Consider the following 23817-nt stretch of genomic DNA (forward strand, 5'->3'; position numbering starts at 1 on the left):
GGCTGGCGCACCAGGCCGCCCTCCGGCTGGGTCCTAAGCTCCTGGAGGCTGGGTCCTAAGCTCCTGTCTCTGCATCGCCACATCACCCAGTGTGCGTCCTCCTCCTCTCCCACCGCTGCACTCGGGGGCTCTCAATCGCGGCCCCTCCACTTCCAGTCCTTGGACCTATGGAGGGATCCGTCTTCACCTCCCACCCCTTAATTTGTTTCCTGTTGCTGCTTTAACAAGTTAACCACAAACTTAAGGTCGTAAAATAACACAGATATATCATCTTCTAGTTGTGCAGTTCAGAAGTCTGAAATGGGCCTCGCTGTGCAACGTCAAGGTGTCCGCAGGGCTGCGGCCCGGCCCTCCTGCCGGCTCTCCGCAGAGCCGGGTCCTTGCCTGGCTTGCGCCCTCTTCCACCTTCAAAGGCAGCAGCATCCGGCCAGGTTTCTCCATCACTTCACTGACTTCATTGTTAAGCGTGGTCTGATGTGTTGGGCCCGCCTGGGTAATCCAGGATTATCTCACTACTTTCAGGTCATCTAATTAGCAACCTCAACTACCCTTTGTCATGTTAACACATTCGAGAGGATTAGGACTGGCCATTTCGGGGGAATCGTTCCTGGTACTTTTTCTCTCACAAACTTATTTGCTCTCTTCCTATAGACCGTACACACATAGCCCCTATCCTAAAATATGATTGGAGGAAATTTCCTTCCCAATCTGTGATATTCCTTCCCTTGATCCTCCAAAATAGCCTCTATGATGTATTTACTCCTTCGTTCGTTACTCTTTCTGCTGGAATTTATCTCTCAAAAAACGTCCTCTCCTCCCCCTCCCAGGCCATTGGCCACTTCCTGCTCAGTAGTTCTGTATTCTTTGTCCCTGCGGATTTTCCCTGCTGGCAGCCCACCCTCCTTGTTTTGTGTTCCTCTTACCCACCTACTGCCAAATCTTTCTTTTCTTCCTTCCTGGCCTGGAAGGCTTGGTCTCCCATCAGTTTATCTCCCAGTGATAATCTTCTCCACTCCCATAATCTCTATGAATGTGTTAACATGACAAAGGATTGTTAAGGTTGCTAATTAGATGCTGAGGATTCCCAGATCCATAGCTCTTACTCTGACTTTGTTCCTGAACCCGGCTCAATTCTTTTATTAAGTCTCTGTTGCCAAATGAAGGGCCACAGCTACAGGCTGTGTGAACCCCATGCAGCATGTTTAACTCGGCCTATTGCCACTCCCTCTCCATCCCCGTGAGTTCTCGCAAGTTTCCCCCTTGCTGACTCAGGCTAGGAATCCCCACCACCCCTGGTTCCTTTTTCTTATTCCTTTACTTCTAGTCTCTGCACTTCCCAGTTTAGGCCTGTTGTCTAGATGGTTTTCAAAGTGGGGAATGCAGGAGGATTACTGGGGTGCAGGAGTAAGAATGGAACTTAAAAAATCCTTTTACAGTCTATTTTTGTTTTGAAATGTGTATAAATACCTTAGTGTATGTAATTCATTAGTGAATATACATATGTTGGGGTGCGTGTTCCTAAATTTTTTAGTTTTATGATAGCACTATCAAATTTGAGTATGGGTTTTCTTGTTTGTTTTAGCCAAAGGACCCTTTGGCTAAGTGAGATCTTAATCATTTTATGAAGTGAATTCATAAAATGTGAATCAAAAGCAGGGTTGTTCTGGTGGGGTGGAGGCGGGGCCTGCAGCCCTGGGCCCTGCCTGCTCACTCCAGTGGGGGCTCTCGAGGGCCTTTTTGATGTACATTTGGAGACACTGGCACTAATCAGTGTGGTTCAGATCTCACTAAAAGTCTGATCACCTGAGACACGGACATCAGTTAAGAGGTCCCTGACGTCCTCACTCACCCAGCACATTCCTGCACACGGAGTCGGCATCACTCCTGCATACAGGGGTCACGTTCTATTAGACCATTTCCCCACACCTTGCTCCTTTCTCGGCCAGGCCTTTCTTTGTAAATATTTGTCTAAAACTTGTTGGTTACATGTATGTTTGGGAGAGCAGGCTCTGTTCTGTTTGGATGTGGCCTGCTCAGAGTTTTTCCTGACATTCCAAGTGCGGTTCTTAAGTCCTGGGGTTCTGTGCAGTCACAGGGGCATCTGCAGGCCCAGGCGCTCCGCGGTGGCCCTGCAGTGCTGTCGTGTCTCCGCCCCACTCGGGTGTTCCCCACAGTTGCAAGGTGGTCCTTTTCCAGGCCTCATTTTATTCCCTTGCTTAATAGGTTTTGCTTTACCCCATGTCTCCCAATGTGAGCATAACCAAGTTTTATAAACATGTGGATGAGAAAGAAACCCTATGTGGTATTACTGACTCAATCCTATAGGTCTTAAACCTCATCACATTTGCTCTGACTTTGTCAATGCAGTGTTAAATCCACCTTCCCCTTTGCAGCTAGGCCAGAATTTAAGATGTGCTCTCTGTCCTGGCTGATGTTCTCTCCCCTGGAGAAAGAGGAAGGAGTGGCCTTAGCTAGAGCTGAGGTCTCGACAATGCACTTCCTGACAGGCCTATTTTACCTTTACTGGGTCAGCTGCTCCTCACCCTTTTAAATGTCCTCTAGCCTTTCAAACCTAGGTGGTCAGCTGCCTGGCACTTTGTAACAGGTGCCTGCTGGCCTTCGGTCCAAGGAGAGGGGTACCTGGCTTTCTCTGGGGCTCATGGCAGTGAGCTTGGGGGCGGGGCGGGGGGCATACTCTCCTTTAGAGCTGGAGTAGGTTTCTTTTTGGTACATTGCCACACTTATGAGGTACAAATGTGGCTGCAAAGTGTTCACATAATCCTAGTTTAGACTAGTTTGCATCAAGGCACTGTCATTTCGTTTTTCTAAAACAGGGGTTTTCTGTTTGGTTTTCTATTGTTGTGTGTTTCTCTGTGCCTGCTCTTTCCCTTGGCTTTCATTGTAAGACTGACTTTTGCTGTGTCCCCAAGTGGAGACAAGACCAATTTGATGTCTTCTGTGGTTTGCCCAGGTTGCGAATGAATACATGTTTTCCCTGGAGGAGAATAAGAAGTCCAAGGGCCGGCGTCAGCCCTTGAGCAAGCTCCCCCGCCACCACCCGCTTGTGTTGCAGGATTGCGGCAGTGATGATGGTAAGTGTTGTCTTCTCTCTTCACCAGGAGGAAAGCAGCTCGCCGCACTAGCACTTGGCCTCACAACTCATCCGGAGGCCAAGCTGAGGGCCGAGGGTGGGCCTTTGGCTTAGCTCTTCCCCCAGATAGTCCATAAAGAGGGCAGGGTTTCATTTGATACCTGATTTGTTTGAAGCATTTTAAGCAGAAGAGTGACATGGTCAAATTTACAGGAGAAAGATTGCTCCGAGTGTTTGCATCTTGAGAATGGCTTTGAGAGGAGCAGATGGGCTCCTGTCGTGGTCTCTGTGAGGTCTGAGGGTCTGAAGGGGACGGAGGAAGTAGGCATGGGGAAGGGGATGTAATGAAGATGCGGGGATAAAGTCAGCTGGATTTGGCGATTGGGTGTGGAGCTGTGAAGGTGGTAGGAGGGGAGAGGCAGGAGTTGAGTGCTTCCCTGGTTTCTAGCTGGGGTTGGGTTTGGACACCTCCAATCAGTGTCTGGAGGGTGTAGACTTGGGGTTGTGCGGAGCTGGCCCCTCAGGGAGAGGTACCGAGGGCAGTGAGCAGAGGCTGGGGTTGGGAGGACAGAGGAGGAAGAGGAGCCTGTGAAGGAGACAGGGGAGTAGGTGGGGATGTGGGGAACCCGGAAGTGTGTCGTTGGAGCTCAGGTAGTGGTTGTCCCCTGTGCTGCCTGGAGCCCAGAGGTCCAGTAGGATTAGCGCTGACGAGCCTCTGTCTGTGACCAGGCCCCCTGTCATTCCTGACTGCTGCCAGACCCTTTCCTACTCTGTCCTGTCCTGTCCTTCCTCGTGCCAGGCTGGGGGGAAGGTCCAGGGCCTTACCAGCTTTCTGTACAGGTCCCACCGCCCTTTTTGATCTAATGTCAGTCCCATCTCCACTGCTTTCCTTGGTCTGAAATCCTCTGGCCTTCCTCTCGCCCCCTGGGGGCTTCAGGTTCTCTGGGTGGCAACAGCCTCGCTTCATAATTCCCCCCCGGTGTTCTAAAGCAGTATAGGTTGTAGGGGAACAGAAAAGTTATAAGGAGGACAACAAAATGACCCTGTAAAGGTCATTTGACTTGATACTGAACATTTTAAAGCGTTAATCTTACTGACTTTTCTGGTCAGATATTATGTCCATGTATAGCTTCATAATAATGTAATTGAGATCATAATATACAGCCCCCCAACTTTTTATGATAAACATTTCAAATGTAGAAAAGTTGAAAGAATAAAAACCCGTGCCGCCTCCTGTATTCAATAGCTGTTGCTATTGTGCCGTAATGGCTTGTCCCACTTGCATTATTTATATGCGTACCGCGGACGTATTTGCCACGTTGCTGGAAAGTAAGTTGTATTTGCCACTTCACTTAAAATACACTGACAGCTTCTGCTAAGAAGGATGGCCTCCTATATAAACACTACTGTGATCACACCTCGGAAAATAGGCACGAATTCCATAATAGCCGCCCGTCCTCGGTCCATCTTCATTTTTCCCTGCCTATCCCCAAAATGTGTTTTATAGCTTTTCCCCTTTACACCAGTACAATCCAAACTGGGGTCACACTTTTGGAAGCTGTGTTTCTTTAGTCTCTTTTAGCCTAGTGTGCCCCTCCCCACTGAAATTTTTTTCATGTGAGGCATAACCTTCAGTGAAATGCACACGCCTTAACTGTACAGCTCAATGAAGTTTATATATGTAAACTGTAAACCTTTGAATCCTGCAATTTTCACTTAACACAGTGAACATTTCTCTACATCATTTAATATTCACAAATGGGATGATTTTTGGCCACTTCATGGTTTTGTAACCAGAACAGATGTCGGTGCGTTAGCTTTTCTCTTGTGATTGTGAGGCTGTTCTGTTTCTCCGGTGCTGTCTTGGTCGCTCTTAGTTTGGCCAGGATGCAGAAAATACCTGTGCTTTGGGTTGACACCATGGTTCCTGGCGGGGCCTGGGGTTGATTTTAATTGTCTGCATTGGCCTCAGGTTGCTCCGATTTGCTCCTTCCCTGAGGTCACACTCATGGCAGCTGCCAGATCCCCGTAAATTAAACATGACTCTAAAGGTGGACTAGATAGCGGTTTGTCTGCACTGAGCCCTGAGCTGGAGCTGCCAGAGGGAACAAGTGGATGGGCACCTGGTGCACCGTATGCCAGAGCGTTCCTGGGCTGCTCTGCACGGTCTCCAGGGCCTCTTGGAAAGCACTTCCGTGTGGGAAGAACCGAGAAGGCCCTCGGAGGGGCTGTAGCTGGGGATTGCTGTGCCCACACAAGGCGAGGTGTAGTGCTCCCATGAGGCCCTCATGTGGGGCTGGCACAGCCAGGCTCCTGTCAGGGGCTCCATACGGGGGCCTTTTTTTGAGTACTTATCAAAGAGGGGCATCCCGATTATAATTTCTCAGACTTCTCTCACTGGGGGAGCACAAGGAGAAACACTGGGCATCAGTTTATTGGGGATTGGCTGCTGCTTCTGGCCATGATTGCCCTCATTCATCATGTTAGAGTTATGGGGCTTCCCTTACCTTCTTTTCTTTGTTTTGTTTGTTTTTTAAATATGTTTTTATTGATTTTAGAGAGGGAGGGAGGGAGAGAGAGAGAGAGAGAGAGAGAGAGAGAGAGAGAGAGAGAGGGAAACATCAGTGATGAGAGGGAATCATTGATCAGCTGCCTCCTGCACACCCCACACTGGGGATTGACCCGCAACCTGGGCATGTGCCCTTGATAGGAATTGAACCCGGGACCCTTCAGTCTACAGGCTGACGCTCTATCCACTGAGCCAAATCGGCTAGGCAGGGGTCCTCAAACTATGGCCCGTGGGCCACATGCAAATACAAATACTGTATTTGTTCCCGTTTTGTTTTTTTACTTCAAAATAAGATATGTTCAGTGTGCATAGGAATTTGTTCATAGTTTTTTTTTTAAACTATAGTCCGGCCCTCCAACGGTCTGAGGGACAGTGAGCTGGCCCCCTGTTTAAAAAGTTTGAGGACCCCTGCGCTAGGGCTCCTTACCTTCTTGACTTTATTTCTACTGGGAGCAGCTAGTGTGCTATGCCATCTTTCGATGATTTGGGGGAACCGGAAAGTGTGCAGCTTGTTTTGTGAGTTTTTTGTGTTCATTCGGCGAGTGTCCCTTTCTTTTGGGGAGATGTGCCCAGAGGGGATTTCCTCTGTAGGCGGTACTGAGGCCCGATGAAGTATGTGCTCTGCTGTCTAGACTAATGAAGAGAGATGCCTTGTTATCTAGATGAGGGGTTGTGAGGGACCAGATGGAAGTATTTCAGGCTTGTGGGCCTCATCTCCGTCACATATTCTGGTTTTCACCCAACCCTTTGAAAATGCAAAGACACTTCTTTTTTTCTTTTACAGACACAAAGGTGGTTTTTTAGTTAGAAAAGAAATAAGCCTTATTTTAATACAACACCGCCATTTGTGAGCACAAACAATTCTTAGCTCCGAGTGGGCTGGATTTGGTCCATGCCAGCCCCTGGTAGACGCAGGTGTTACTCCTGCAGCCGGGCCAAGCCTTCATCTTGGACACGCTCTGCCTTCCTCGGAGGCAGAGCCAGCGGGGTTGGTGAGCCCGGTCCAGAAAAGGCAGAGAGCCCACTGACCTTTCCAGAGGGAGCCGGAAAGTTCTGACCAGAGGCAGTGATCTAAACACTCATAAGCCTTGGCATTTCCCTGTTGTTGTTTTTTCTCTCTCCCTCTCCCTTCCCTGTTGTTTTTATTCTTGTTTCCCTTCAGTGCAACTAGAGAGAAAACTTGAAAGGTAAGGACTCAACATGCTGACACTGGAGGCTGCAGGTAGCACGGCTTCTAGGCAGAGTTTCACTCCGCTGCCCTTGGGCAGGGGAGTGAGTGCGGGCAGCCGTCGGGCGGGGAGAGCAGGCGGACTTCTGCGCCAAGCGGGAGAGCAGAGACCCTGAACGGTTCTGGCCAGAGAAAGGGCTGCTGCAGGCAGGACTCCCCGCACCGTCACCCAAGTATTGACAGTTTATGGAAAATCACTTCTGCCCTTTGCCTTTATCACCGTAGGGTCTTGGGTTTAGTCCACACCTGGGACCGAGAGTCCTGGCTGAGCCCATGTGCTCCCCGGCAGAGCCGTGGATGTGCTAACTCCTGCTCTGCTTCCTTCTCTAGAGACATCTGAGCAGCTGACCCCCGAGGAGGAGGCTGAGGAGACCGAGGCCTGGGCTAAGCCCCTGAGCCAACTATGGCAGAACCGACCCCCGAACTTCGAGGCCGAAAAGGAATTCAATGAGACCATGGCCCAGCAGGCCCCTCACTGCTCTGTCTGTATGATCTTTCAGACTTACCATCAGGTGAGCCCACTGCATCCCCTCTGTTTGCCGAGGACCAGCAGTCAGAGGGAAGCGAGGTTTAGTTGTGGGCACACAGCTTGTCCTGGCCGCCTTCGGAAGGCGCGCTTTGCTGGGGTTCTCCGCCCCTCCACGTGCCGGTCACCGTTCGTGGGCAGATAACCCCACCATGCCAGTCTTCATGGGAGAGTGCTTTGGAGAAGAGCTGATGATGGGGCTTAGGCGTGGGGTGCCCCTTGGCACGCACACTGTTTGCAGAGGAAGCTGCTCTTTCGTCATCATTCTAGTCAGTGATTATTCCTCCCAGGTGGTTGGTAATCCTGACCAGTCAGCCTGGAGGATGAAGTTTCTTTACTCTAGACTGGATTTCAGATGAAAAGCCAGATCCTCTCCTTCCCTGTCCCATTTCCACAGTGGATATTGGCGGTAGTGAAAAGGAGCTTGGGAGGGTAGGAGCAGAGGGCTTATGGGGAGAGGGGGTGGGAGGTGCTGAGGCTGAGCCCGGCTGTGCCCCTCCCGCTCCTGGGCATTTGATGGCTTCACCCTATGGGTCTCTCTGGGTCCAGCTCTCGGAGGCCAGGAAGGCACCCCCAGCAGCATGTCCCAGGTGACCAGCTCCGTCTCAGCTGTGACCTGCCAGGGTGGCATGTAAATAACCGGTCTTCCGATGGTGGTTAAAGTGGCATGGCTGCCACTAAGCCTGGCAGGGCGCCAGGTTCATGCTTGCCAAAGAATGGAACTTCAGACCAACACATTTTGGGTTGAACTCACTGCTTCTTTCCATTGACGAAAAGCAAAACAAAAAGGTCTGCGTGTGCCCTTGCCTGTGAGGTGAAGTGAAAGTCCTGGCTGTACTGTCAGCAGATCCACCGAGTGCGGCTCACTTTCATGAGTGGCGTGGGCTTAGGGATGACATGTTTCTGGGTTCCATCCTTGCAGTGGGGGTGATGGTGCCACCCAGCGGCAGAGCCGGCAGATATTTGTAGTCAGGATGTTTGCCAGGAGAAGTCCGTGGACATAATGCTTTTCCGAAGGGCCCCCAGGCGGGAATCGCAGGCTTCCCTGCTGCGCGGGTGACCTGAGGACATGGACCACCCGGGAAATCAGTGCTGGCCCGTAGGGGCACCTGCTCTGGGCGAGCTGCCTGGGTGGGGCTACTGTGCGGTGCAGCACATAGGGGAGCCCGCAGGAGCAGCCTTGCTAACGTCTCGGTGCATTTTATTACCACTTGGCTTGGGAAGATTGAAATCCCAGTTGCCTCTTACCTCGCTCCCGTTTCCCCGTTGTCCCCGAGGGGCCTTTGTTTGTGCTGCTGTGAGAAATGGAATTTGAGTCATTAGAGGTAACTTCAATTAGCAGCTCGGGGATAATGGCTGTGCACCCGGAGCCGCAGCCACCGTCCTGTCAGTGAGAGAGCCGGCTTCCTGCTGACGGAGCAGGTGGAGGCGCAGGGCGCAGGCATGTTCACTGAGGTGTGCTCTCGCTCTCTCGTAGGTTGAGTTTGGAGGCCTCAGTCAGAACTGTGCGGATGCTCCAGAGTCAGCCCCCCAGAAGCAGAGGACCAAGCCATTGATTCCAGAAATGTGCTTCACCACCACTGGCTGTAGCACGGACATCAACCTCTCCACCCCTTACCTCGAGGAGGATGGCACCAGCATCCTCGTTTCCTGCAAGAAGTGCAGTGTCCGGGTCCACGCCAGTGAGTGCCTCGTGTTTTCCCGGTTTCCGGTCCGGGGGGCGTGGGCCTGCTCGTCGGAAGTCCTTGCCCCCATTGGCTTCTCCCCCAGCCTCCCTGTGGCCTCCCCAGTCCCCCAGGCTCCCGGAGCAAAGATTGCTTGTCGTCCTTGGGGAGTTGGTTATGATTGAGTTTGAGTTTCCTGTGACTCCGGGTCTGTGCTTTCACAGCCGGCTCTGTGCTGGCCTCTTGGTTCACTTACTGGGAGGGACTTGTCCTCACTCCTCCCTAGGTGTCGGAGCCAGTGAATCTGCAGTTTCTGACCGTTTGAGGCTAAACCTTAGGGGCCTTGCTGGAATTCAGGGGTTTCTGTAAAATGTGGTTGTAGCTTTGGGACGTGCTGCATAGAATAGAGTTGCAAATGTTCATTCTGACTCTGGCCTCTGGGTTTCATTTGCTCACCTCGGTATCCCTGTTAGGTTGCTATGGCGTCCCCCCTGCAAAGGCTTCTGAAGACTGGATGTGTTCTCGATGTTCAGCCAACGCCCTGGAGGAGGTGAGTGCGCCCACACTGTTCCTCTCTTCCCTGTGAGACCTGGGGCCCGCTCAGGGCCAGACCATTTCCTGTGGACTTCCTCTCCCCGGCAGTCTGCACGGGGCCTGAGCGAGGATTCTCAGAATAAATTGCCGTGACAGTGACATGGGTGCTGCCCACCCATGGCAGGGCCTGGCTGGAATCTGGAAGCTGTGTTTGCTCAGTGGTGTCAGGACCAAGTAGAGATCCTCTTGTGGACGAGCCCTACCCCCCTTTAAAGAACTTAGCCCTGGGTTCGAGCACCAGAATGGGGTTCGGATGGTTCATTTTCTAGCTTTCTCTTCATCACCCCCTACCCCCCAAACCTGGCAGTACGCACATAAGAGGCAGTCAGAACCCCACAGTGCCTCTGGTTTGAACAGGGTGCCCTTCGTGACCTTGCTTATAGTTGTTGTTATTAACAGTAACAGCAAAGAAGATTATGTTAAGTCACGCAAACACTTGGTGCACTTTAGCCCCGAGTGGCCTCTCCGTCGTCCTCCGGGGAGTCCTGGTTACAGGGCTGCGTGGGCGAAGCCCACATGACACTGGCTGCTTTCTTATGTGGAGGCCGCAGCTGCCCAAAGGAAGTCGAGGGGGAGCAGACTGGGTGTTGATGACTTGGTGGTAACCATCCCCTCCCCTCCCTTCTTGGCAGGACTGCTGTTTATGCTCATTACGAGGAGGAGCCCTGCAGAGAGCCAACGACGACAGGTGAGCTTGGAGCAGTGTCTGAAACATGCAGTTCCGCGGCAGCATGTGAGGCACTCGGGCAGTGGCTGCTCATCAGCATGACGGAGGAGGTTTGGAGCTGGAGTAGCATCTTCAAGACTAATTTAGAAATGAGATGCCGGGGGAGTCAAGAAGTCCCCTTTCCAAGTCCATCTTCCCATGTGAGGGAGAGCTGTGAGCAGCTCCTTGGCAGGTGCTAAGATGGACGCTCGAGACCGAGAGGATCCTGTTGAGATGGTCGCCGGGCTTTGTGGGCTGGAAGTGAGGGCATTTAGTTTGTGGCCAGGCCGGTGCAGAGGTGCCGCAGCCATGGCTAGTGAGCGCTTTCCACAGGCAGGCTCTCCCTCTTCACACCTCCTGTTCAGAATGAGGGCGAGTGTCCTTAAGGAGGAGAGGGGGACATGGAGGAGAGCTCAGCCAGGACTACTCACTGCTGAACCAAACCTACAGAACTCTCTGGCCTTAGCCCGGAGCTGGGCTTCTCGGCTGTCAGGAGCTCATTTTCACTGAGCTGAGTCTTTGTGCTCGGTCTTCGCTTACTGGTTCTGAGGTGAACGGGGTTTGGTGCACACAGGTTGGTGGGCAGCCAGTGGTCCATACCCTGCTTCTAGCTAAAATCCTGTGGGAACTTGGAGCAGCATTCTGTCCAGCTTCCTGCCGCACAGGGACCGCCTTCGTGCTGTTCAGATGGACGCTGCTCTGCTTGCTGCTCCCACTCCTTTAAAGGCACTTGCTGGCATTACTTGAGGTCATCGTGTTCCTCCCAATTGCAAGATAGGGCTACTAAAGTCCTTCCGTATTTGGAGTGGAAATGGCTCGGCTTGAGCTTTGCACCTTTACTTTATAATGCCTGTTCGGCCCTGTAGGGCCATGCAAAAAAATCTGTTCCCACTCTCATATAATAGCCCTGTTACAGAGCAGACAGCTCCATGTAGTCCCAACTACCACTGTCTGTGGTAGGTTTCCACCTGGCTGATTGTAAGTGCTTTCACCATGTTCATTCTCATCTTCGGGCACGACAGTTTCCTGTAATGCCCAGAACTTACTTCACCCTCTGAGGATGTCCGTTGAACAGACCTGTCGAGTAAGTGGGTGCTTGGGCCAGACCTTAAAGAGTGAGTCTGCTGTGGATGAAGGGAGCAGAAGGAAGAGGTCATTTCAGCCCAGGGGAGGGTTTGAGCAAAGGCTGCAGGGGAAAGCTGGGAGTATTGGCAGATGGGGGCACAGTTGGAGATCATTTGAGGAAGCACCCAGGTCTTAAAGTAAAAGAGGTGTAGCTAGAGCTCTCTGATTTATTCTCACTTCCCCAAACCTGCCACACTCAATTAGCTCTGCTCGTTGTGCAGCAGACTGTGAGCGCGTTAGTGTAGAAGTGCAGCCCCGTGCTAACCCAGGGCAGACCTGTTTGCACACTCACTGTGGGGACACTGTGGTTCTTACCTCACGGGGTCCGGGAGCCCGCTGGGGGAGTTGGAGTCATGTTGGGCAAGGGCGGAAGCGCCGTCTGCGGGCCAGCCTGAGTGAGGAGGCCGCAGGGCGTTGGAGCCGGACGTGACTGAGGTAGCCTTTCCCTCTGGCAGGTGGGTCCATGTCTCCTGTGCTGTGGCGATTCTGGAAGCGAGGTTTGTCAACATCGCAGAGAGAAGTCCAGTGGACGTGAGCAAAATTCCCCTGCCACGCTTCAAGCTGGTAAGGAAGGCAAGATGGGCCTGCAGACTCACATCCTCACTCTGTTTCCTAGTCACTTAGCGCTTCTGAGGGCAATCTCTGCTCGGCCAGTGGCCAGCCTTTACCCCTTGGTTATTTTATTTTAATTTTATGTTTTTTATTATTTATTTTATTTATTTTTATTCTTTTATACCCCTTGGTTTTGGCCAGGGTTTGTGATACTCACCCTGTGGTTAAAGTACTTGATGAGGACACCCAGAATCAGACATGAGATCAAGAGGGTGTGTGCGCCCCCCTGTTTGGGAAGGAGGTTGACTCCTGCTGGCCTGGCTCTGCATTGGGGCGGGGGTGGGGGCGGGGGGAGGAGATAGAGGAGACTGCATTGCTAGTTCTGGAATCATCAGCTTGCTTCCTGTGTCGTAGAAATGTGTCTTCTGTAAGAAGCGGAGGAAAAGAACTGCCGGCTGCTGTGTGCAGTGTTCTCACGGCCGCTGCCCAACTGCCTTCCACGTGAGCTGTGCCCAGGCTGCAGGAGTGATGATGCAGCCGGATGACTGGCCTTTTGTCGTCTTCATTACCTGCTTTCGGCACAGGATTCCTAATCTGGAGGTGAGGGAGGGTGCCATTCTAGCATCCTCTTGACAGTTTCCAGGATCATTTTCTCTGCAGGCTGTTCGCTTATAGTGTCAGCAAATATTCCTCAAGCATTGTGCTTTATAAAGAGCGCTAATGAGGAAGGCATTAAGAGATGGCCCCAGTCCATCTCTACTCCCTGCCTGGCGCTTCCTAATTCAGTGGCACCAAACTGCTTGTGGTTGATTCATTCTGATCATCTGTTTACCTGTTTGCCTCTCCTCCAAGATAAACTCCTTGAGGTCCAAATTTTATTAATCCGAGTGTCCCTACTACTTAACACAGTGTCAGGGACATAGCAGAAGCTCTGTAATGTGAACTGATGGGGAGCGCTTCCAGCAGTTAACCATCAGCTACCATACAGTGGATATTTTGAACTTCTCTAAATGTTGAAGCTCAGTGAAAGGTCCATGTAATTTTAGCTAGAGGAGTTTCATGGAAGAGTGTGGGTAGAAAGTAGTGTTTGAAGTGCGTCTTAAACAATAAGTAGTAATTGGGAGTGGGAGGGCATTCCAGGCTTCAGAAACAGAACAGGTAAGTCTCAGGAGAATGAACATGTAAGATTGGTCCTGAGCCCCTAGCGGGGACAATACTGAAGGGCAAGCAGCTCTGTAGGGTGAACGCCGGGACTCTGTAATGCCATTAGACGAGGAGAACTGTTCCAATATTATGATTTTGAGCTACATTTTAAAAATTTGTCCGTCTGGATAGTTGTGGATTGAAGGAATAATAAGACTCTGAGTCAGGGAGACCAGTTAGCCTAGGAGAGACATGAGGTCTGAAATGGGAACATATAGGTAGAGCTTTGGGGTCACATCTAACCCTTTCCCTCTACTGAAGTCCTGTTGGCTGGCTGGATTCTCGTCTTTAATAGAAGCATTTTTTTCTGAGCATGAGTGGTGGTCTGCGGTTAGTTAGGAGCTTAGGAAGATGGAAAAATAGTTGATGTAAGAATGAGACTCTGGAGGAGTAAAAGTCTGAGGTAGCATTGAGTCCTGGCTCTGGGAGGGAAGGAGAAGTTTTGTTGTGAAACGGTCGTGATTTTGTGATTACCAGTTGCACTTACATCCTTAAATGGGTGGCCTTAGGCTGTTGATGCTGTGCGAAAACGGGGGTACTGTTGAGTATTTCTTTTATTAATTCATTCTTCACATATTTATTGGGCATGTACTACATGTCATGAAACAAGTAGACTTATATCCAATGGGAGAAGTACGATGGATAAAATTGAGGCAGGATGAGGGGAGTGGAAGAGGAGGTCATGAGGAATGGCATCAATGAGTTGACATTTGGATGTGAGGGAACAGCATGCATAGAACTGGGGAATCGCATTTCAGGTAGAGGGAACAGCAGTGCAAACACGCCAAGGTGGAGCATGCTTGGCTCATGTGCTCCGCGAACAGCAGGAAGACCAGCATGGGCAGTGCATGGGCAGTTGGGGAGGAGTGGACACGAGGCCACAGGTGCTCTGGGAGCCCATTTACGCCAAAGACGAGTTGAGAATAAGAAGGGTGATGTGCAGGTCCCAGAGATGGCAGGGCACTTGCACTGGAGAGCCACTGTTGTGTGCAACCGAGGGCGTCCGGGGAAACGCAGTGTTTGTGCCCTCGCGGCCGAGTTAGTGCTAAGGTCTGTGTGGAGCACTGTTGGGGGCCCTCGGCCTCGGGTCACCTGTTGGATGCCTATGCTGATGTGTGTGTTAGTAGGTGCTATTTGGTCAGTTCCTGTCAACAAATAGGGAAGTCTGAGGAGTCTCTGCAGGGAGTTTGGGGTAAGACAGTATGGTACGAAGATAGTTGTGGACTAGGAACTAGAAAAGAGCTACATTTATACAGGCAAGTAGGAGATTAGTCTCTTCCATTGTCCTAGCTGGGGTGTAGATACCTGGAAAGACCTGTTTATATTCCCATCTCTTACTCCTGTTTACTGTTTCATTCCTTTGCTATCTTTCCCTGGTAAAGAGGGACCAGTTGATTTTGGGCCCCATTTGCCACACCTATCAAGTCCGTGTGGGAGTAACTCAAGCCTCTGTTTTTTCCAGCGTGCCAAGGGGGCCTTGCAGAGCATCACCGCAGGCCAGAAGGTCATTAGCAAGCACAAGAACGGCCGCTTCTACCAGTGTGAGGTGGTCAGGCTCACCACCGAGACCTTCTATGAAGTCAACTTTGACGATGGCTCCTTCAGCGACAATCTCTATCCTGAGGACATAGTGGTAACTTCTGAAAGGATTCTCTTGGGCAGTTTGGGACTGGGGTATTTCTAGGTCTGGCTGGGAGACTGGTTGTGGGCCTTCCTTTTTTAGTCAAACCCATGGTTTCATCAGTTGGGCCCAGAACAAAAAAAGCCTTTGTACTGTACTGGTCTTTCCATGCAAATGAAGTTGCCTGCTGCTGGGGTACGGAGCTTCCTCCAGCACAGAGGTGGGGATGTCTGGCCTGCAGGCCGCATAAGGCCTGAGAAACCATTTGGTCTGGGCCTGCCAAGGCTTTAGACATGAGGTAATTAATTAAATGTTTGACAAAATATAGCAGGCTAATTTTTTAAGTGGTAATTTTGTGTGGCCTGTGAATGATATAAATATCCAAATGGCCCTTGGCAGAAAAGGTTCCCTGCACCTGCTCTAGGAGCTCATAGGAGTCAGCATTTTCTGCATTTCTCTGAAACATGCTTGCATTTCGGTCTAAACTACCCTGGAAGGCATTCTGCCGTGAGGGGGCCCAGGCTTTGGGATCAGGCCCGTGTTCATGAACCAGCACCATTGCTTAGTAGCTGTGTGGATTTGGGAGAATTACCCAGCTAACTCTCTCTCTTTTATTTTTTTAGACTATGTTTTTATTGATTTCAGAGAGGAAGGGAGAGGGAGAAATAGAAACATCAGTGATGAGAGAGAATCATTGATCTGCTGCCTCCTGCATGTCCCCAACTGGGGATGGAACCCGAAATCGTGTGCTCTGATCAGGAATTAAACCGTGACCTCCTGGTTTATAAGGTTGATGCTCAACCACTGAGCCACACCTACTGGGCAGCTTTTGGGGTTTTACAGCAGAAGGTTTTGGGGCTGAGCAGAAACTGCTTGGAGACACCTCTGGCCGGCTTATCTCATCAACACCTGAGACACAAGCCCTGCCTGGACCCAATCCTAGCTTTCCTGGCTCAGTATTCAGGACTTAGTTCAGGTTTCCCCTACCCCTGCCTTGCTTTTTCATGTGTTAAACTAAGCATCAAGGTAGTGGGACAGAGCCACTCCTTTTAACAAATCAGGTATTTTCCCTGTTTATGCCACATTAGCAATGCAGTTACTAAATGCACATTCATTAGTTATAACAAGGTAGAAAAGATGATAGTAACAGTGTTTATGGGAATAAAATATGTATGATTTATTAAGCTCTCCAATGTGCCCGGCAGTATGCTAAGTGCTTTATGTCAAGTGTTTCCGTCAGCTCTCATACCCACTCTGAGAAGTGGGTGGTATTATCTCTAACTTACAGACAGCGATCTCGGGACTCTCCCTACAAGTTACTGAGGACCTCTCAAACAACTTGTGTTTTGTGGGTTATGTCTATCAGTATTTACTCTATTAGAAGTTAAAATTGAGATTGATTGATTTGAAATAATCTATAATGAAAAATAACTTTCTTTTATTTAATTTTTTTTAAAGTTTACTTATCTTTATTGTTGAGGGTAAAAATAACTTCCTTTTAAAACAAAAATATTAGGAAGAATGCCATTTTTCTATAATTTTACAAATATCTTTAATGTCATGTCTTCATTCCGTTGCAATTTATTGTTTTGGTTAAAATATATGAAGAAAATTTAGTCTTGCAGACAAATGGAATTGGAAAGGGGAGGAGTATTTTACTAGCCTTTCAGATAATTGAATCTGAAAGCAGGTCAGTGAACTTTGCATGTCTGTTACATTAAAGTCCATTGGTCGGTCTGTACTGAGAATGGATTTCTCACCTGTGCATGATTTTATAACATTGTACATATTGGTGCAATGGGCTCTGCAGACCTTTCCAATGTTAAATTTTCTTATACACTCTCAAAATCACATTCATTTGTATAACTAATCTCAGAAAAATCTTTAAATTTTGGGAGGCTTCAAGCTCAATTTGGTGATAAAACTTTACTGAAATTCTAATTTGTGTTTGAAAGCTTAGATTTTTGTCATTGGCAATACTTGATAATGTCAGTTGTTTTCTTTGAAGTGGCAGGTTCACTTCATTCATTTTCAAGATGTCTGCCAATACCCAATCTGAATACGTTTGTAACCATAACCATAGTTAGTTGCTCTGTCATTTTTTCAAGTAAAGCTTATGTTCCATGCAATGAGCAGCTGCTTCAACTCACAACTCAAACAGTTACACAGTGTTTTCGCTTAAGACCAGCATCACGCCTTGGCATGAGCCAGTGCCTGAGTATTTCCACAGGAGCAGGAATTCGTCCTGGTCTATTCTTTCCTGAGGTAGATGGTGGTTACCACTATGCTCAGATGGACATCCTTTCACTCTTTTCTCTTACTGTTCCCTCAGAGTCAGGATTGTCTCCAGTTGGGTCCTCCTGCTGAAGGGGAAGTGGTTCAAGTGCGGTGGACAGATGGCCAAGTCTATGGAGCCAAGTTCGTGGCCTCCCACCCCATCCAGATGTACCAGGTAGCCAAAGGTTTGGGGCTTGGGAAAGTACCTGATTAATTCAGTGTTTCCTCTCGGGCCAGACGTGTGTCTTTGCTCTTCAGAGAGCTGAGGGACTCAGGAATAACCCTTTCAGAGCTAGGGGCTGCTCTGTGTCCAGCTGTGGCTACTAACATGGCAGTCCTTCAGTGTTCTGATTTCTTCCCATGACTGCAGGAAATGGCCAGTGTGCATGGTGGCCCAGAGAGAGAGAGTCAGGGATATCTTACCAGGCCTGTGTTTCCTTGGTAGGTGGAGTTTGAGGATGGCTCACAGCTTGTGGTTAAGAGAGATGATGTATACACGCTGGATGAAGAGCTTCCCAAGAGAGTCAAGTCTAGACTGGTGAGTGTGTTCTGTGTGCCCTTGGTCCCTGACTGGGGGGAAGGGAACAAGGCAAGGATGTGCCCTTTGTTTTTTTCTCATGGTGGTTGGCCACAAAGTGCTCATTTGGCTTGCCTGTTCTTCTGTAGTCAGTAGCCTCAGACATGCGCTTCAACGAGATTTTCACAGAGAAGGAGGTTAAACAGGAAAAGAAACGGCAGCGAGTTATCAACTCAAGATACCGGGAAGATTACATTGAGCCTGCACTCTACCGGGCCATCATGGAGTAGGTGCTTCCAGGAGCCAAGAGATTCCCAGCCACCAAGGCGAGAATACTCTGGAGGTTCCACAGCACAGCAGACCCTTCGAACTCTGAAGTCTCTAAAATGAAGTTGTAAAATGCAAAGGAATGAAATAACCAACCCCATCGTCTTCTCACCCCACCCTCATCGCATTCACCTCTAGTGAAAGGATAAGCCGTTCTTGGACTTGTGGCAGCAGCCGCTGAGCTCCCACCGAGGGGCTGAGCACAGGAATGCTGTGGCCACATGGTCTCTAATGGGGTCGACTCTGCTAGCTGGACTGGTTGCCCTGTTCTCGGCCTAGAACTTAGTTTCCTAATGATCACCTGCACCAACTAGGAAGAGGTGCTGGTGCTTGCTCCCTCCCTTTCCCCTTTTGTATTTATGTGTGTGTGTGTGTGTGTGTGTGTGTGTGTGTGTGTGTGGTCTGGACCAGCTTTTGCCAGCCCCTGGCCTTTACTTCCTTCCTTTGCCTATCCAGGGCAAACAAAATGTGAAATTCTGCCCTCAGCTGAGCTGAATAAGGGCCCCTGGGGTTGGCTGGAGATGGGTGTGGCGTCTGTCCCTTGAACTGCCTCAAGGGAATGCTGGCAGAGCTGCAGTGTTGCGATACTAAGGAGCTAAGGCCACCTCTTCTGTCCCCTCTTGAAGAAGAGAGGGGTCACATGGGTGTGTGCCCACATCTCTCTAGACACAGAGCCCCTGTGGCACAGCATTAGAGGTGTGGGTGGGGAATACCATGCAGGAGGATCTTAATGATGGAAGCAGGCAGAGCCTGGTGGTGATTCGACAGAAAATTGCAATCAGTGTGGGAGCTGGGAGGGTTAAGATGAATTGGGGCCACTGGTGGCCAGGGGCAGGTTTGCCCCTGGTCTGGGGATGGGAGGGAGTGGATATGGGGGGGTGAGGGTGGGGCTGGGGGACAACACTGAAGGGGCCCACTGATTTTGCTCCTCATGAATTTGTTTGCCTGGGCCCAGGATTGGAGGTCTTCACACCTGTACCCTGTGTATACAAGAATCAAATTTATAATATTTCCCTGGTTTTTGTTACTTATGAACGCTATAAACCAAATTATTTTGAAAACTGGTGCATCACCTTGTCTTTAGCAATAACATGTCTTGAGCAGAGGATTGGCTGTGTCTGCCCCCAGGAGCCGGAGTGGCCCAGGGTCAGGCTGAGAATGTGTCTAGAGCAGTGGTTGGCAAACTGCGGCTCGTGAGCCACATGCAGCTCTTTGGCCCCTTGAGTGTGGCCACGAAATTTCAATCGCACTGTACGTGCATGCCCACACGTGGTATTTTGTGGAAGAGCCACACTCAAGGGGTCGCAGTTTGCCGACCACTGGTCTAGAGGCATAGGCTCTGGCGCAAGGCCATGTATTAAGAAGACTCCTGAACATGGGTTCCTCGTCAAGTTCTGGTGCTGTAGTGTGGTGGGACGGGGACAGATGCACCTCTGGCCTGAGTACCCGTTGTTTCCCCCACTTTAGAGTTTGGAAGGAGGAGGAGTAAAGGAAAGACCAGACCACCACTCAGCCTGTAGAACTGAATTTGATCTCTCACTTCTGGCTCATTCCTGAGCTGGTCAAGTTCATCCCAGAATCTCTATTCCATACAAATTGTGGAGCCAGCTGGAAAGGGAGTACATTTTAGGTGCTAGAAGAGCAAGGGACTTGACCCCCAGAGGAACCCCAGGGGGGTCTTGAAACTGCTCTGAGCTGTCTAGTTGGTGAGAAGCTTTCCTGCAGGAAGACCTGGTCCCTGTGCCTGGTGGGCCCCTGAGGTCCAGGTGGACGGGGAGAGCACAGCAGCAGCCAGGGAGGCGCGGGGAATAGGTGCTGGACCTGGCACAACACAGCTGCTCTCGGGGTGGCCTCTTGGTTCCATGGCCAGTCCAGGTGCAGGAGAGGCGTGGGTCAGCTCAGCAATTCTCAGTGCTTCTCTGGTCCTGGGGCTTGGGCGGCGGCTGCTTCCTGGGGTCTCATTCTGGGGCACGGAGCAGCAGGTCTCAAAGACACTATTCTATGCCAGCTCCCTCCTGGGGCCAAGAAAGGAGGCTGGCCTTTTTGTGCAGCACCCAATGATTCCCAGGTGTCACTGGTAAGATGGGCAGAGGCAAGCCTTAGTGGATTGGCGAGCCTGGGGAGCAGTACCTTTGGAGAGGAACGCTTCCTCAGACTTGGCAGGGTCCCACCACCTCCACGGCCAACTGCCTTCGAGCACCTGCATAGCTGGGATTCTTGCTCTTATCCCAGCAGAGTTCTTATCAATTTTTCTAGAAAGTTTATGCTTTTTATTTTGGTCAGCCTGGTAACGACGGGAAACAAACGATTAAAGGGGTAATGAGATTTTATTTAGATCACACAGCCTGCAGTTCGGAACTCCCTCACTGTGCCAGCCTGTCAGGCAGGCTCCTCCGAGGCCTGTTTGCCAGGGCAAACTGCCTTCCTTTTAGGATTTTTGGGTTGGCAACCAAGGATTGCAGCCGGGCGTACCTCTTCCCACCTGCCGGGCTGAGGGGGGGCAGGGGGGGCGGAGTGGGAGAGGCTAGGACCTCCAGAGCTGCAAAGGCTAAACGGACTGGGCCGGGCCGGGACAGGGCTGAGTGGTCCTGTCCCCCGACAAAATCTTTTTGCGAGGCTCTGAAACTGATGGTACTGAAGCGCAGCTTGGGAACCCCGTCCACTCTCATCCCACAAGATGGGGCAGGGTCGCCCAGCCCCTGGAGGTCCAAAGCCTCGGGCCTCGGGAAACACTGGCAGCATTCCTCGGCGTGGAACGCCCGTGGCCACCGCGCGGGTGAAGAAACAGGCCCTGGGGAGGCTGGGTCGTGCCGGAGGCCAGCGAGCCCTGCGGGCACCAGAACGCGCGCCGCTGGGCAGTGAAACCAGGCGAGAAGGTAGCCTCCAGCCGGACGTGCTGCTGGGGCGCCTGCCGAGCGCGCACGCCGGGACCGCGGCGTCCACAGGCAGCCCCGCACCGCCCGCATCCCCAGCCCCCGAGGAGGGCGCGGTGGGCGGGCCGGGAAAGTCGGGGCTGCCGTGCCATTGGGCCACTGGTGCCCGCGCCTGCCCACTGCCCGGCCTGCGCGCGCCGATTGGCCGCGGACGCCTGACTCCCGGCGAGGCGCTGAGGCGGAGAGCGGGATTGGTGGTCCCGCCGTCCCCGGGTCGCGGCCGCGCGCTCCGCCTGGCGCTGCGTCCCCACTATGGCGGCGCCCATGCCGCCCACCGTGTCCCGGGCGCCCTCCGGGGCCCCCCGCGGCTGCCGCCGCCGTCGCCTCCGCCATCGCCTCCGCCTTCCCGCCCGCGACGGGCCGGGCGCCGCCTCCCCGCTGCCGTCCTCTCCGCTGCGGTAAGGGCCCGTCCTGCGTGCGTCGGGGCGCAGCCGCCTCCGCAGCTAACGGTCACCGAGCTCCCCGCTCTCCCCTCCCCCGCCGTCCCGGGCTGGGCCGGGCGCGGAGCCGGCGCGCGCTAACGCAGGGGAATAATGAGGTCCGGGTGGGCCTGGGGGGTTCGGGCGGGAAGACGCGTCCCTGGACGGCCACCCCGGGGCTGCCAGGCCTGCGGGAGAGGACGGCTGACCCAGACCGAACGGCCTGAGGTCATCGCGCGCGAGACCCCGCCGCGCCGCGCACCTGGGCGCGGTGGGAGGACGCGGTCAAGCCGGCCTGGCCGTGGGGAGGGGAGGGAAAGCGCAGGGCAGCCGAGCGGGCCTCGGCGGACGGGGAGCGGGCTCGGTGCTCATGCCCTGCTGGCACCAGGTGTTCGGGGCCGGGGCCAGTTTGATCGGCAAGTACGCCGCCCCGGCTTCCTCTCCTGCGACACTTCTCCCCGCTGTTGACTCGCTCGCGCTTGCACGAGGAAATGTCTTAGTGATGAGGTTTGGTTAGGACAGTGTCCCACGAATATTTTGGATTCCTTTTTACAGCAGGGCTATTTTTATAATTCCTTAATAAACGTTATTTCTATTTGTGTTCCCCTGACACGAGGAAGGAGTGAAACGGAATTGAATCATTGTAGTTAATTGGGAGAGGGACCAGGGAAGACAGCTGTTACTTTGTTAAAACACACACACACACAACACTTTTCTATGGATACACCTTGAATGATCCATACCAGCGATTTTCAGCCAGTGTGCGGCAAGAACTTTTAAAACATGCGGTAACTCACTATAGAGTCAGGGGTACTGACTCTTTTCCCTTAGGCTGTAAAATAACAAAGGACATCAGCCAACACAACAATAGCTATCCGGTGTGAACGAATCAAAATGTCACCATTTTTTTTTTTTCTTGGTCTGATCAGCAAAAAACATAACATTTTCGGGTGTGCCGCAGAATTTTAGTAGTTAGTTTATGTGTGCCATGAGATGAAAAAGGTTGAAAATCCATAATCTATACATATACTTTAGCGAGTTGAACAGGAAGGTGGGGAAAATGCACTTATTAGGATTCTGAAAGTAAAATAATCAGCATGGAAAATTCGGTTATTTCTAGGTCATAATCACCCTGCAGTGATGATCACTGAACTGTGGTATACCTTCAAGTCAAAAGGATTAAAAGGAAGCTGGCACGAAGATTTATGACAAAATGATATTTTCAAATAATCTCTTAAGGCAATAGCAGCTCCTAAGATTAAAGACTAACTAAAGGACATTTTGAAGTATTAAGTGATGAATCTCTCCATTTCACATGTCACATGAGGAAGTAAGATGTGCATATTCTTAGAAACCAATTGATGTTGGATAATCCATAGTGTCTATTGAGTATATATTGGGTGCAAAGCAATACAGATGTGGGGGACTCGAGACTTACTCTAATGGGCCTATAAGTTGTGGAGATAAAGAGCACACTGGAAATTTGTTAAGTAATGATATGGTCTCTAGGATTCTGAGGCAGTGGACACTATAAGACTGCAGGAAAAGGAGTGCAGTTGAGCACGGGTGGGAAGGCCTGGGTGGATGATGAGGAAGGAGAAGTGAAGAGATGAGAAAGTGCGGATGGTAGAGGATGGAGGATGGTGGAGGATGGTAAAGGCGGCAGGGGAGAACCTGGAATGCCTGTGGTGGTTCCAGGGAGTTTCCTGTTGGAAAAAGCAGGCTGTAAGCTAGTAACAAATTAAGAGGCAACTTTTCCTAGATGGAGCAAAAGATAAACAAGTAGTATTTACTTCAGATGACGCTGGAGCCAGGCCATTAGAAAAGAGGCACAGCGCCACCTTTTTTGCCTTGTGACTTTGCTGATTAACCTCAGCTGTGTGGAATAACAGTGCTCTCCACTACTCGGGTTCATGCTTCAAGAATCATTCTTGCCTTTTTTCTCCCCCTGGGTTCAGCTGGTGGCTGGGTCTTTTTTTCTTTCTTCTTCTTCTTTTTTTTTTTTAACCCTCACCCTAGGATATTTTTCCATTGATTTTGAGAGGGAGTGGAAGGGAGGGGGAGAGACACAGAGAGAGAAACATCAGTGTGAGGGAGACACATTGATTGGTTGCCTCCCAAGCCTGCAACCAAGGTACGTGCCCTTGACCGGAATCGAACCCAGAACCCTTCAGTCCATAGGCTGGCGCTCTACCCATTGAGCCAAACCAGCTAGGACGCAAGGTCTTTTGCTACTGCCTCTGCGCTATTTCTGGGATCTGCTTCTTTCTGTTCCTCCTCTCATCACACTGACTTAGGGCCTTCGATACACCATTCCCTTGAATTATTGCAGAAACCCCCTAATTTTTTTTCTTTCTTCCCATTCATCTTGTGTACTACCATCACTTCCCCAGCCAAGATTTAATGGCTCTTTACTGTCTGTTGAATTAAGCACAGACCAAGCCTGGCATGGGCAGTATGGGTAA

General features: G+C 51.1%; 2 protein-coding genes across 8 annotated transcripts in view; both read left to right on the top strand.

The window, feature by feature from the left end:
• KDM4A (lysine demethylase 4A) overlaps positions 1 to 18849 on the top strand; it is a 43853-nt gene extending 25004 nt beyond the window's left edge. For all 4 annotated transcript variants that reach the window (XM_059689873.1, XM_059689872.1, XM_059689874.1 and 1 more), the window contains exons 12-22: positions 2972 to 3092; positions 7219 to 7400; positions 8892 to 9096; positions 9552 to 9628; positions 10305 to 10360; positions 11959 to 12067; positions 12470 to 12655; positions 14721 to 14891; positions 17212 to 17331; positions 17602 to 17694; positions 17823 to 18849. In XM_059689873.1, the coding sequence (XP_059545856.1) occupies positions 2972 to 3092; positions 7219 to 7400; positions 8892 to 9096; positions 9552 to 9628; positions 10305 to 10360; positions 11959 to 12067; positions 12470 to 12655; positions 14721 to 14891; positions 17212 to 17331; positions 17602 to 17694; positions 17823 to 17963 (1461 nt within the window). In that variant the 3' untranslated portion in view covers positions 17964 to 18849. The remainder of the gene's footprint in view (positions 1 to 2971; positions 3093 to 7218; positions 7401 to 8891; positions 9097 to 9551; positions 9629 to 10304; positions 10361 to 11958; positions 12068 to 12469; positions 12656 to 14720; positions 14892 to 17211; positions 17332 to 17601; positions 17695 to 17822) is intronic.
• A 2341-nt stretch (positions 18850 to 21190) lies between these two features.
• The window catches only part of ST3GAL3 (ST3 beta-galactoside alpha-2,3-sialyltransferase 3), a 166812-nt gene continuing 164185 nt past the window's right edge, over positions 21191 to 23817 (top strand). For all 4 annotated transcript variants that reach the window (XM_059689882.1, XM_059689884.1, XM_059689883.1 and 1 more), the window contains exon 1: positions 21191 to 21331. The gene's annotated coding sequence lies outside the window, so the exon portion shown is untranslated. The remainder of the gene's footprint in view (positions 21332 to 23817) is intronic.

Source organism: Myotis daubentonii, chromosome 3, assembly GCF_963259705.1.
Source record: "Myotis daubentonii chromosome 3, mMyoDau2.1, whole genome shotgun sequence".
Classification (NCBI taxonomy): domain Eukaryota; kingdom Metazoa; phylum Chordata; class Mammalia; order Chiroptera; family Vespertilionidae; genus Myotis; species Myotis daubentonii.